A 12,988-nucleotide genomic window follows, 5' to 3' on the forward strand; every position below is an offset into this window, starting at 1 on the left:
CTTCAAATAGCCTGGGCCTGAGCTTATTAAGACTACCAAGGCTTTCCAGTTAGCCCTTCAAACATTTCCTCACCACCATTTTGTTGAAATATTTTGCTTAGTGAGGCTGTCAGTACCCCAGCCAGCCACTATGATTCTAATGTATAAGGCTCAGTAGTAGAACCTATGGTTTTCATACAGAAAACCACAGGTTCTATCCTTTGCATCTTTAATCAGAGGCTAGAATAGAGATAGACAAATCCTCTTACTTTTTGAAAAGAAAAAAAATTGAGATGTAAAAAAATGACAGAGAAGGTAAATTGACAGATTTAACTTTTGCAGGCAAAAAGCTTGCAGTTCTTAGGTCTTAAAAGTCTGAGTTTGTATTCTATCTGTATTAAGTTTGGTATGGGGCACTTCTGGGTAGTGTCAGTTTGGTTGCCACTTTTTTTCATGAGAGGTTTCCTACAGCACGATCCTTTCCATGCTAGGAAGAGCTCTTCCATGTTGAATTTGGCCAGATGGGTAGGGAATTTTATTGAGTTCATTTTTAATAAGACCTTTCCAAAATGTGCCTTTGTGGACTGAGAGACTGTGCAGACCGCTCCTAAGGGGCGTCCTGCAGCCACCTCCAGCTTTGCTGGATTGGGGCTGTGGCCACTGCATGCCAGAGCCCCAACCTGGCCTTTCCAGGGCACAAAAACGAGCTGTAAAATGCAGCTCCTTTTTGCACCCTGGAAAGGGGGGCAATAGCCACAGCGCCGTGGCTTTAAGGTGCTCCTTTGGCGCTTTCTCATGTAAACGTAGCTCCAGAGGTGCGTTGTATGGAAGCCACACTCCAACTCCACCCCCAAGAGGGCCTTAATGGCCAGTTTGCACAGCCCCTGAGTGGCTGAAACTTGATCTTAACAGTAAAGAGAAATTGCAACAAGCAAAACTGTTAATTCAAGGACTTGAAAGCACAGGTGTTCTATATTAAGTATTTTTCCTCTTTGATAAGTCTGATGGTTTATCCTACTTTTGTGACTAATTCTGGCATATAAGTCTGAAACATCCCATGTTTGGGTTTGTTTGTTTTTACTTGCCTATTAAATTTATTTGTACATTCTATAGAAGATCTGTGATAAGCACATTACATCAGCAAATTTATCAACTGATTGGTGGCATTCATTCACAGTGTTGTTTCTTGGTCTATAGTCATGAAGTTCTCCATAATAATAATAAGAGCTTTTGAAAGAGAGACAGAAGCTCTGTTGATTGCATTTACAGCATGCTTTGCTTGAGTTAGAAGGCAAAATGCATTTTGACTATTCATAGCTGTGGGCAGACAGACATGAGTATCACCTCATCAGTGTCTAACACAGTTGCTAAGCAGCACTTTGTGAGTTTGGGTTACTAGCTATTACAGCCCATGTCTCATGGTACCCAAACATTGTGACTGTTCGTCAAAATCCCTGAGCTACACTAAAAAAAACCCTGGACATTTAGGCGGATGATGTTTGCTATGCACCCTGACTGAATAGATGGAAAGAACTGAGCGGATTGTTTTGCTTAGTGTTTGTCTTAAAAATGGAATAGCGTTGAAATGGATTTTTTAAAAAAGAATTAAAGCCTCAAGGTGCAAAATTTTTATTCATAAAGTAGATAAAGTATATTATGATCATTCTTGTAATAGCAAAACAAGCAATTGAATGACTATATTAGTTGGAAGTGAAATGGGCCTTCCATAAAATAAATTAGTGGGTTCTGTATAAATAGAGGACTCCATAGGTACACAAAATAATGAAAGTTTGTAAATTAAGGTGTTATAATTGTTTTAGAAGAACCTTCTAGCTAATATTTGTGAATGTTCAGTTCATATAGATACTGAAATGCCTGTGTGTGAAAGAGAAAAATGGAGGGTAGAGAGAAGAGCATTGTCCTTCTCAAACCCCTAATCCAGGAATAGGCAATGTATGCCACCCCAGCCCCCAATATTGTTGGGTTGCAACTATCAGCATGGTTCACTGATGGCTATGTTGCTTAGGGCTGATGGAAGTTCATGCCCACATCTGGAGGGCCACACACTTGATAAAAGACTGCCCTGTTGTGTTTCCAGCAACACAGGATCCCAGTGTATCTCATCCAGAGATGGACATAGTTCTGAGTTTATAGCTGGATTTCTTATTTAAGAAAAAAAAGGTGAACAAAACATATCTTCTTTTCATGCAACCAACATTTCTAGGATTTACTCCAAGAGAAACCTAAAAACCATCACATCACTTGTTAAAGCCTCATTTGAATATATAGTCGGCCCTTCTTATACACAGATTTTTTTTATACACGGATTCAAGCATACACAGTTTGAAAATGTTCAAAAAAAGTATAAATTTCAAATGTCAAACCTTGACTTTCCATTTTTTGTAAGGGACACCATTTTGCTATGTCATTATATTTAATGGGACTTGAGCATACATGGATTTTGTTATACATGGGGGATCTTGGAACAAAACCCCAGCATATAACAAGGGTCCACTGTATTTGGGGCTTCCTTCCTCATCCTCAGGATATCTTATATATCCCATGATTTAATTGTTAAGTTTATCTCTCCTCACTCCCTCCCAGCTTCTCCTTATTAACCTCTTGCCTGAGAGAGAATTGTGAAAATCTGGAAAACTCACAAATATGTTTGTGCTCTTTTGGTTGGTCAAAGGAAGGTTCTTGTTGTTGTGTGCCTTCAAGCTGTTTCTGACTTATGGCTGCCCTAAGGCAAACATATCATGGGGGTTTCTCTGCAATTTGTTCCAGACGAGGTTTGCAATTGCCTTCGTCTGAGAGCTTGTAACTTGCCCAAGGTCATTCAGTAGGTTTCATGGCCAAACGGGGAATCAAATCTTGGTCTCCACACTTGTGGTGCAACACTCACATTACTACACCACACTGGTTCTCCCTAAGGAAGGCACTGCACTAATATGGACTTTGGCACCTTGTATTTATTTTGTCCTGCATTTGAAATGATTGCCCAGTGTTTTGGTGGCTCTTATTTCAAGGAAGCTCAGTAAACATGGGTGATGAGATGAGATCTCACACTGAGGAAATAGGCTCCATGGTAGAGCATAATTATCTCCATGGAGAAATATGCTGTGGCAGCAGTATGTCATCCTCATGCAGAGTAACAACTGTGCATGGGGATTGCCTACTGATAGTGTAGAATATCTCTGCATGCAGATATTTCTACTGTGCTAAGGGGATTTTAGGCTACAGTTCATGAGTGTAAAGTTACACTCCATCTCCTCAATGTAGCAACTGTGCAACATGTGACATAACTAGTTGCCATTATGTAATATGCAGTTCAGATCACATCATTCATGTTTTATGAACAATGTTGTTTCCACTTCTGTCAGTAGAGTAAGTCTGTTGTGCTGTAATTTGCCCTGCATGCATAGTGTGACTTACATGCATGTCTCCCCAACAAGATGCCAGCCATGAAGTTATGCCACAGTTGTACAACATTGCCTTGTAAGTGAATTGTGAAGCAGTGCTATCCAGTGCAGATGTGCATCACATACATGGTGGATGAGCAACCATAGAAATGGCCCCACCTGCACAATTCCACATCCGCAGTCTTAAACTGAATGTGAATATTCCACAGCAGACAAAAATGTCCTACCACTTCCAAAGGAAATGTACACATGCATGAGACACCCAACAGGATTCCCAATGACCTAGATATTAGTGTTTTGAAGTATTTTTTTAATTGCTTCATTATTTGGATGTGAACATATTTGTGTTAAACTTTTTTTAATGTAGAAGTGTAGAACTAGTGTCATTGTTCTAAAGATGTTTACATTGAAGTATCTCATTCGGGTCTTATTTCCAAGTAACCTTGTTTAGGATTATAGCATAATTCTGCATTTTGCTTTCTTAATTGGATGATATATCTGGTTAATGTATCAGAAATCCCTGTGCTTTTTGGAGTTTGCTTCTGGCAGACTTCGTGTGCTGCTTTGTGATGCCAAATTCCTTTTCCTGTGTAGCACTGCAGCAGAGATGCATGCTAATTATTCTTGTCTTTCTTTCTGGTTTGCTTCTCAAAGGGGAACTTTATTTTATGTCCACTGGAATGCCAAGTGCCACCGCACCAAATGGAATAGTTTACAAAATGGTTGACACTTCACGGTAAGACCTGAGGCATTTTTGCTCATAAATGTTTGGATTCCCAGATGCAGTAGGGAAAACCTGTCCTTAATAAGCTTTAATAATAGAAATGTAAGTTTCTCAGAAATGTTAAAGCCATGAGAAAACAGTTCTTTTTGAACATTAAGTAGTTGAACATTTATTCTTATGTATAGAAAGGAAAGGGGGTTCTTTAAACTTTTTACAAGTTTAAAGTCCCCTTGTTATGTTGGGAACATAAAACCATGGACTGGCATCCTATTAGACAGTTACAGTGTCATAAGCTGCATCCTTATAGCTGTTTCCTATTCACATTTATAATCATGGTACCATTGCAACAATTGTAAATGCCCCCCGAAACTCACCTTAAAATCCAGCCAGCTACACTGATGGATGAAGTTCTGTGGCACTGGTAAGTCAAACTGATGGATGATGCACATAGCCTGCTACTGCCAGTGAGTGGTGCTGAGCTTGTAAATTATGACAAGACTCTATAGAGATCCTTGCCTCTGGTCAATGGACCACAACTGCCTGGTGGAAAGGGGCTGAATGTATTACCCCAAGGTCAGACCCCTGATCACCCCTCATTTGCTATGAATTTAATATGAAAAGGGATCCTGGTGTGGGTGACCTGGAAAGGCAGCTCCAGGGCAGAAACCTGGCCATACTATGGCAAGGGAGGAAGCAGGGACACCCACCACAATGAGATCACTCAAAGACATCAGCATAATTCCTTTGCGTATGGAGGGCGATGGTGGGATTGTGGCTGAAGAAGATGGCTGTGCATACACAAAGAACACTTCTCTTGTAGTAAAAGTTTCCCTTCATCTGAGATATTTATGCCAATTATCTGAATATTTCCTCAGTCTCCTTACCATTCTTCTCTCTTAGAAAACCGTTTGAGCAGTAAGATAATCTATTCATTCCAAAATTACTGCCCCAGGATATGATTTTGAATGTATGTACCACTGCCTAGGCATTATTATTATTATTATTATTATTATTATTATTATTATTATTTTATATAGCGCTGTAGATTTACGCAGCGCTGTACATAAAAACAACAAATATAAAAGAGTAAACCTGCCTATGGCGTACAATCTAAGAAATGATGTTTGTTCTACTAGACTCCTCAATAACCTGGCCACCCCACTTGCTAAGGCAGCTATTGAGCCATCTCCATTCTGAATGTCCATCGATTGAAACCACTTCGGGATTGGTACTATATTACCATTAGCAAAACCTTCTCTTTTCCCATTCTCCTACCTTTGCTTCATTAGTTCTTGTGTTTGTGCATGAGTGTGTGCTTATGTGTGTGTTGCTTATTTTCTTAATAAAACTACAAAACCTATTTGGAATTGTCTCTGGAGTTCTGTGTGATTTGGAACTGGTATAAAAAGGATTAAGATCCAAAGGCTGAATGTTGCCCCAGCCAAGGTATTTTATTTGAGCTATTAAAATTCCCCTAAAACTTATTAATTTGTGTGCGTATTCTCAGGACTCCATCTTTTTGGATAACAGATGGTTAATAATCACTAGCACTGCAGAACTCCATCCTGCAGTGTGGCTGGCTGAATTCTAAGGTGGGTTTGGGAGTAGAGATTGAGAGATGGAGCATAGGCATGACATTGTGCATATGTGTCTGCTGCAGGATTTTGGCAATTATGTATCACTTGGTTTATCATTGTATTATCATGTTTATGTATATTTAATTTAAAATACAGTTTATTCAAGACAATTATAAATTTATTCCATTTAATTTTAATTTTTTTAAAAAAATGGTTGCAAATGAAACTAGTCGGCCTTTTGTACCCACAGATTCTGCCCCAACCAACCATGGCTTGAAAATATTCAGGAGGGGGGCTGTTTTGTTTCTTTGCTGTTTGATATATTATATGAGGGATACCATTTTACTGTCCCATTGTATAGAATGGCATTTGAGCATCCATGAATTTTGGTATCCACATGGGAGTCCTGGAACCAACCCCCAGCAGATACTGAGAACCCAGTGTACAACTGCTGATCTCTGAGAAAGCTAATATCCCTTAGGGCCTTACTGCACTTCTTCTTTATACCATGTTAATGCGCTCCACACACATTCCACACACAGATTGATCTTCTGCCGTACCCACATCACAGCCTCCTCCCTTATTACACCTTTTCTTGAGAGGTTGAACAGGAAAAAAACATGTCTGTGCCACCCACAACATTTTTTCCATCCTGTGTAGATGAAACTGCTTACTTTTGAACTTCAGATTTGAATTCGTATAGTGGGGTGTAGTTTGGCATTTTAGCCATTTCACTGTCATCGAGGCATCTTCAAATTGTGGTGTCAACCCAGTAGGGTGCTGCAGCTGAACATGATCTTCTCAGACCAAGCACTGGAGGTAGTCCATGGATTCATTGCATAAATATCCTGGGGAATTCCAAGAGAATACCTAGCTAGCCACACCCCCAGCATGCCCACATCCCACCAAGTAATGCAGTTCTCATGGAAGGAAGTGGGATTGAAGTTCTGCAGCAAAAAAGCTACTGTTCGGTAGCTCAAAGGTTGCCATTAATGGATTATTTCCAGTATGCAAAAATGCACATTTGCAATGGTGCTACAACAGGTTGACACCAGAGTACCAATGACATGGTAGGGCATGATCTCTGGAAGTGTTGCTATGCCACTGTGTCATCATATCATGTGATAAGATCCTTAGTTTCAGCCAGTTAATAAGAAGCAGGCCAAGATTAAAGCTGAGAATAGAAGCAGTTACCAACATTAAAACAAAGTTATTAAGTATTCTGAGTTTACTTTCCTCATTGATTTCGACCAGACACATAAAGCACTCATTTTCAGAAAAAGAACTGAGAACAAAAAGGGAGTGAGGAAGACGAACTGAATACTAATTTGTTTTATGAAACATTGACTAATAGTTTCATTTTTTGTGTTGTAACTCATTTGTTTCTACTTGATTTTGAACCTTTATTTTGAATCATCTTTGTAGCAGTATATTATTTCAATATTTTAGTCGTAATGAATTGTTTCCATTTTTCAGAAAAACAAATCTAAATGACCTTGGGATAAATTATTTTTTCCCTCCCCCCCCCCCCCCCATATCTTCACAATCTTGAGGCATGATTTTGGGAAATGTTTTAAAGCAGACTTTCAGTGATGCTGTAGTGTTGGGTTTTCTGCAGATTAGATGATGTTTCAGTTTCCCGCCAGCTCTAGGGAGCCCTGGTGGCACAGGGTTTAAATGCCAGTACTGCAGCCACAAGGTTGTGAGTTTGATCCCAAGACTCCAAGGTTGCCTCAGCATTCCATCCTTTTGTATGTCTGTAAAATGAATACCCAGATTCTTGGGGGCAACTGGCTTTCAGATTGTAAACCGCTTAGAGAGTGCTGGGTTCCCTGTTAAGCAGTATAGAAATGTAAATGCTGTTGCTATTGCTGTATGATTCTCTTTGTGTATTCGTCATTTTTCTTAGGAGAGCACCACCTGGGAAATGCCGTGTTGAACCCCTACCAGTAAAAGTGAAAAGCAGGCTCATAAAGTTTGTTCCAAAAGAAAGTGAGTATTGGAGATGTATATTAATGAAAATTCACAAAGAGGAGTTGAGGAAAGGTGCAGGAGAAAAACAGCCTAGAAGACCTGAGATGGTTGGTTGGTTGTCTGATGTGCAGTTCTTGGCTTAAACAATGAATCTTGCCTGGCTAGGACTCACTATTAAATACATCTCGTCTAACAGGGACTCGCCATTCAAGAGCCGGCTCTTAATTAACACAAATTGTGATTTATTGTGACACGCAAATCCAAGTTGAGTACCTCTTATCTGGAATTCCAAAATTGAAAATACTCCCAAATTGGCCACATGAGTGGCTCAGATAGTGATTGCTTTGCTTTCCTATGGTTCAGTGTATACAAACTTTGTTTCATGCACAAAATTATTTTTTAAAAACGTACGTATAAAGTTTTCTTGAGGCTATAAAGTGTATATGAAACAAACATTTATTTCCTGTTTAGACTTGGGTGCCATCTTTAAGATCTCTCTCTCTCTCTCTCTCTCTCTCTCTCTCTATATATATATATATATATATATATATATATATGTATATATATATATTCAGAAATCCAAAAAACAAAATCAAAACAAAACCCTGAAATCCAAAACACTTATAGTCCCAAGCATTTTGTATAAGGGAGACACAACATGTACACATATTAAGTGATTCACAAGTTTGATGTAAGGTGCGTGTCTGAACATGGACAGGCGTTAACATTTTTTGTGGGGCATAGTTGAATAGTTATCTTTCTTACGCACAATAAAATGTTATTTATTCCAACATGAGCAGTTTCTTTTAGAAAAGACAGCACTGTATTGTTGGGAAATACATTTCAAATATATTGCTGAGATAGCTGAGATCCCCATAGGTTTTTTACAATTATGCCTTTAATACTGAGCACTCCTTTGGGGGTGTAAGTTCTGATAAAATATCTGTTAATCAATGATAAACTAGCAGAAGAAAAATAACAAAATTGTTAGCTTTTGGAACCTAATAAAATATGATAAAAGCGGTGTCTGTTCTCAGCTTGTTGCCTTCCCTATTATGAAATGAAATCAGAGTACTCATTTTTGCCCACCTCCTACATGTGGTTTTTGTGGGTTGCCTTAGCAACTCCACTCCTTTTAAACACATTCCAATTACAAAAAAGAATAGACTGTGAAAGAGTAATGATTCTAGCCACCAATGAATGAGAGAGCAATTGACATAATAGAGAAGTTGGCACTCTTTCATAGGCTATAATGATGCAATCTTGTAAAGTTATAATGAAGGCCAAAGCAAAAAGGGGAATGGCTTTTAAGGTGTTTTCTGTAGAGCTGGTAGGCACTGGAAATGTAATGAGAAATAATTGACAATTAAAACTTCAGGGTGAAATATCCTAGATAATGACAAATGTGCCAGCATTTTTCTTTGTCATATTGGCATAATGGTACCATTGGTGTGATTGTTGTGGGAAGCATCTGCACCATTCCTGTCGACTGCATCATTTCAACTAAAGAGAAGAAATTGTAGCAGGGCAAGTTTGTGCTTCTGTCTGTGAGAGCATCTCACCAACATTGCAATGGGTGATGGAGAGCTGCAGCCTCTCTTAACAATGATCTGTAATGATCATCTTTTTGGATGAGTGGAGAGATGGCATCAGGGAAACACAAGAAGACTGGGGGAGCAGCAACACTGACAATCACAGATGATGAAACCAGACGTGTTATGAGGGGCTGCTAAAAAGAAACAGAAGCAAGGAGGCTTTATCAGCAATTGCTGCTTGTAGTGTCTGCTGCTATTGATTCTGGTCTTATTCAAACCCAAGGTACAGGACTCTGCCCTGTATTGGATCACTTTGGTTGAGTTCCCTGCTGTGCTCTGAACTCAGTCAGCCTTGTGAATTCCAAACCTGTCCCAAGCATGTTTTTTAAAAAATCAAAACAATTTGGAAAAGTTACTTTTTTGGAGCATGGGTCCTAGTAAACTCCAGCCAGCATGGCCAATGGCTATGTTTATTGTACGATTCTAGGACGTGTTAATGTATATGGTTTTACTAGAGTTGACTCATTATTGATTCAATTGTTCAACGGTGAGTCAGTGCATAGGTAAACCCAGTTGACGGTATGCTTCTACTCTAATGAGGACTAACAATAGGATTCAGAGCATTACCTGCAGTACCAGAGGCAGGATGTGTCCACTATCTGCTGCCAAAGAGAAAAAGATGGAGGATGTATTTGCCCTCCTGTTCTACTGGCAATCAATTAATAGGCAAGTGATTGGGACTATATAGCCTTTGGTCTTCTCTGGCATGTATTTTCTTATATTCTTATCATTATCTCTGGTTCTTCTTCCCCCACATTGTAGAGCTTATAGTGAAAATACCAACACAACGTCCTAAAGTAAAAGCCACAACCAGAACCCCGACAAGGAGCAGAGCAACTGCAGAACCACCACGGGCCTCAACGCCAGACTGGATGGAAGAACTCTTGACCCTTCTAAGAAATGAGAACAGAATGCAGATGACTACGGCAGCCCCAAAAACCAAAGCTCCAAAGCCTAGGAAAGGAGGAAGGACTGGGAGAAGAAGAGGCCAGAGAAGGAGAAATAAACCTACTAGTATTCCCTCTCAGCCACGGAATGGAGCAGTTCGACTTATGAATGGCAGTGCAAAGGGGAGAGACCGTGGCAGGGTTGAAATCTTTATCAATGGAGAATGGGGTACTGTCTGTGATGACTTGTGGACCTCAAAGGCAGCTGCTGTAGTTTGCCGCCAGCTGGGCTATGCTTTTGTGATCAGAGCAACCAAGAAAGCTGAGTTTGGGGAGGGGCGCTCGCTTCCGATTCTCCTGGATGACGTTCAGTGCACTGGGCAAGAGAAGACTCTCTTGGAATGCAGTCATGCAGACATAGCAAAGCACAATTGCTCCCACAAAGAGGATGCAGGAGTGATATGTAGTCATGAGGATGTTTTCGAAAGTGAGCAGTAGGAAGAGTTCAAGCACACAATGGCACAATTTCTTGTTCTTTTTCATTCAAAGAAAACCTACAAATGTATGATGTAAGTGGTGTATTGAATTAACACATTGTAATACAGGCCTCATAGTACATGTGCACCGGAAGAACAAAATGGATATACTGTACATAAAATGACCACATCTGTGGTCAGCATTCATTTGCCATTTTACAAATTGATAGATAAGTAATTATCTTTTTTTAACATTTCTATTAAAAATAACAGAGTGATCATGTTGGATTCCTTGGATTAAAAATGAAACACTGGGCAAACATGTTGTGCTGGTTTTATATTTCTGTAACTCTCTTTTACAATTTATATTTTGTCATTATCCCATGTGAAGTAGATCAGCAATAGAACAATTATGGAGAACATGACAAAAGGTAAACATATAGAGACACCCACAGCCACCCATTTCCGGTAGCAGGAGCACTCAGAAGATTCATTAACATGTCTGTACAGAAACAAATTCCACTGATTTCAGTAAGCGCTATGTGTGGTAAATGGTCACAGAATTGCAGCTTTATTTATCTGCCCTCAATGTCTCATGTTTCAGCTTCTAGGGCAAATAATAAGAGTAAAATAGCGTAGTAAAAGAGTTTGGATGTGTAAGTTACATCGCTGAATCATAGCCAGAAAAAAATGCATTTTTTATCAGAAACATGATTAGACGCCTGAAGAGCTTTCTATATCAGAAATAAATGGAAACTATGGTGTAATACCGTTTTTTTAAAAAAATGCCCACAATTTACATTTTCTATTTAGTTAAGTATGAGTAACTTAATAACTTTTGGCCCAACACCCCGAAACTGATTTTACCAGGCAGCAGTTGCACTGAGAGATGGGGTTGTGTTCAGCTGGTGATTGGGGCACAGGAGGATTATGTTTATACCTCCCTCCCACTAGAGAAAAAGGTTGTGACAATCAGAAGCAGGACTCCTGTTGCAAGTCCTTGTCACAGCCTTGCTTGTTGGTGGGATGGGGTGGAAATGTCATCTTCCTCTGCTCTAGTCACCAGCAGAATGAATCTTTTATCTGTGTATTTGCTGTCCAGTAAAGTAAGGCCTGTTACAGACAGCCAAAATAAAGCTGCTTCGAGTCACAGTGGAGGTATGGTGTTTCCAATGATGCATGTGTCCTAAGAGTCCAGAAGTCGCACCAAAGCCACACTCCAGCCTGGAGCGTGGTTTTGGTGTGGCTTCTGGACTCTTAGGACGCATGCATCATTGAAACACCATACCTCCACTGTGACTCGAAGCAGCTTTATTTTGGCTGTCTGTAACAGGCCTACGTTTGGAAGAGGATGTAGAATCCTGGCAATTGTACAATGACTGTGACTATGTAGAGTTAGTGAATATGGAGAACTCTAGGTTATGAATCCCTAATTGCAGTACTGAATGCCAGCTGGATTCATTTTCTCTTCCATGTGCTGCACATAATCATGGTTTCCTATTTTTTTTACTAGTCCACTCCTGTTTAGAAGGTTGCTTTGGGAACTTTCATTTAGGTGCTGTACAAAACTTTGTGAGTTATACTTTTTGTCTGTTTTTAATTTTACTAAACTGATTTGTCTGACTTGTAAATCCTCTATTTTAGGACGGCAGCCACTCTTTGAATTTTCCTTCCATTGTTTTGATTTTGAAATGCCACTTTTTCCACCCTAACAGATGCCTGACAGGCAGAAATTCAAACCACTATAAGCCTTAGCAAGATTCTGTAGTGAGGAAAAAATTACATTTCTATGCTGGCAACAATAGCCGAAACCCCACATCAAGTAAGCAGAGGTCATATTCTCCCTCCCCACCCAAGCAGCCGTCAAGTCCCACAAGGGGCCCCAGCTGTTCCTGCTTAGTGGGAGGTGGAGCAGTTTAGAAAATGAAGAAGCAGCTGGTCTTAGTTCAGAGGAGAAAAGAAATGAGAGTGTTCACAAATGGAGTCTGTTGTTGTGTGCCTTCATGTTTTTCCAACTTATGGTGACCATAAGACAACCCTATCATGGGGTTTTCTTGGCAAGGTTTGTTCAGAGGAGGTTTTCCATTCCCTTCCCCTGAAGGTAAGAGAGTGGGACTTGCCCAAGGTGGGTTTCATGGCTGGGCTGGGAATTGAAGTCGTACTCCAGGGTACCCTCCTTTATTGCTGCTGCAATCCTAGAGGAGCCAGATCATCATCATCTGAATTGGGTTCCACACCCACTGCCACTGGTTGGCAGCAGCAGCAGCAACCCATCTTGAGTCTTGATAGCTGCTGGGAAAGGTTTGGGATGAAGTGAAAAAGGTTCAAGAATACTTCCATACACATCATCCTCA

The 12,988-nt window shown here is 40.0% G+C and overlaps 1 protein-coding gene across 1 annotated transcript in view; it reads left to right on the plus strand.

The window, feature by feature from the left end:
• The window catches only part of HHIPL1 (HHIP like 1), a 46,750-nt gene extending 35,807 nt beyond the window's left edge, over positions 1 to 10,943 (plus strand). Inside the window, exons 7-9 of the mRNA XM_089523610.1 lie at positions 4,056 to 4,137; positions 7,612 to 7,694; positions 10,034 to 10,943. Coding sequence (XP_089379736.1) covers positions 4,056 to 4,137; positions 7,612 to 7,694; positions 10,034 to 10,656 — 788 coding nt within the window. The 3' untranslated portion in view covers positions 10,657 to 10,943. The remainder of the gene's footprint in view (positions 1 to 4,055; positions 4,138 to 7,611; positions 7,695 to 10,033) is intronic.
• Positions 10,944 to 12,988: the final 2,045 nt, after the last annotated feature.

Source organism: Sceloporus occidentalis, unplaced genomic scaffold (genome assembly GCF_023333645.1).
Source record: "Sceloporus occidentalis isolate IW3139 unplaced genomic scaffold, rSceOcc1.0.p SCAF_4, whole genome shotgun sequence".
In the NCBI taxonomy this organism is placed as follows: Eukaryota; Metazoa; Chordata; class Lepidosauria; order Squamata; family Phrynosomatidae; genus Sceloporus; species Sceloporus occidentalis.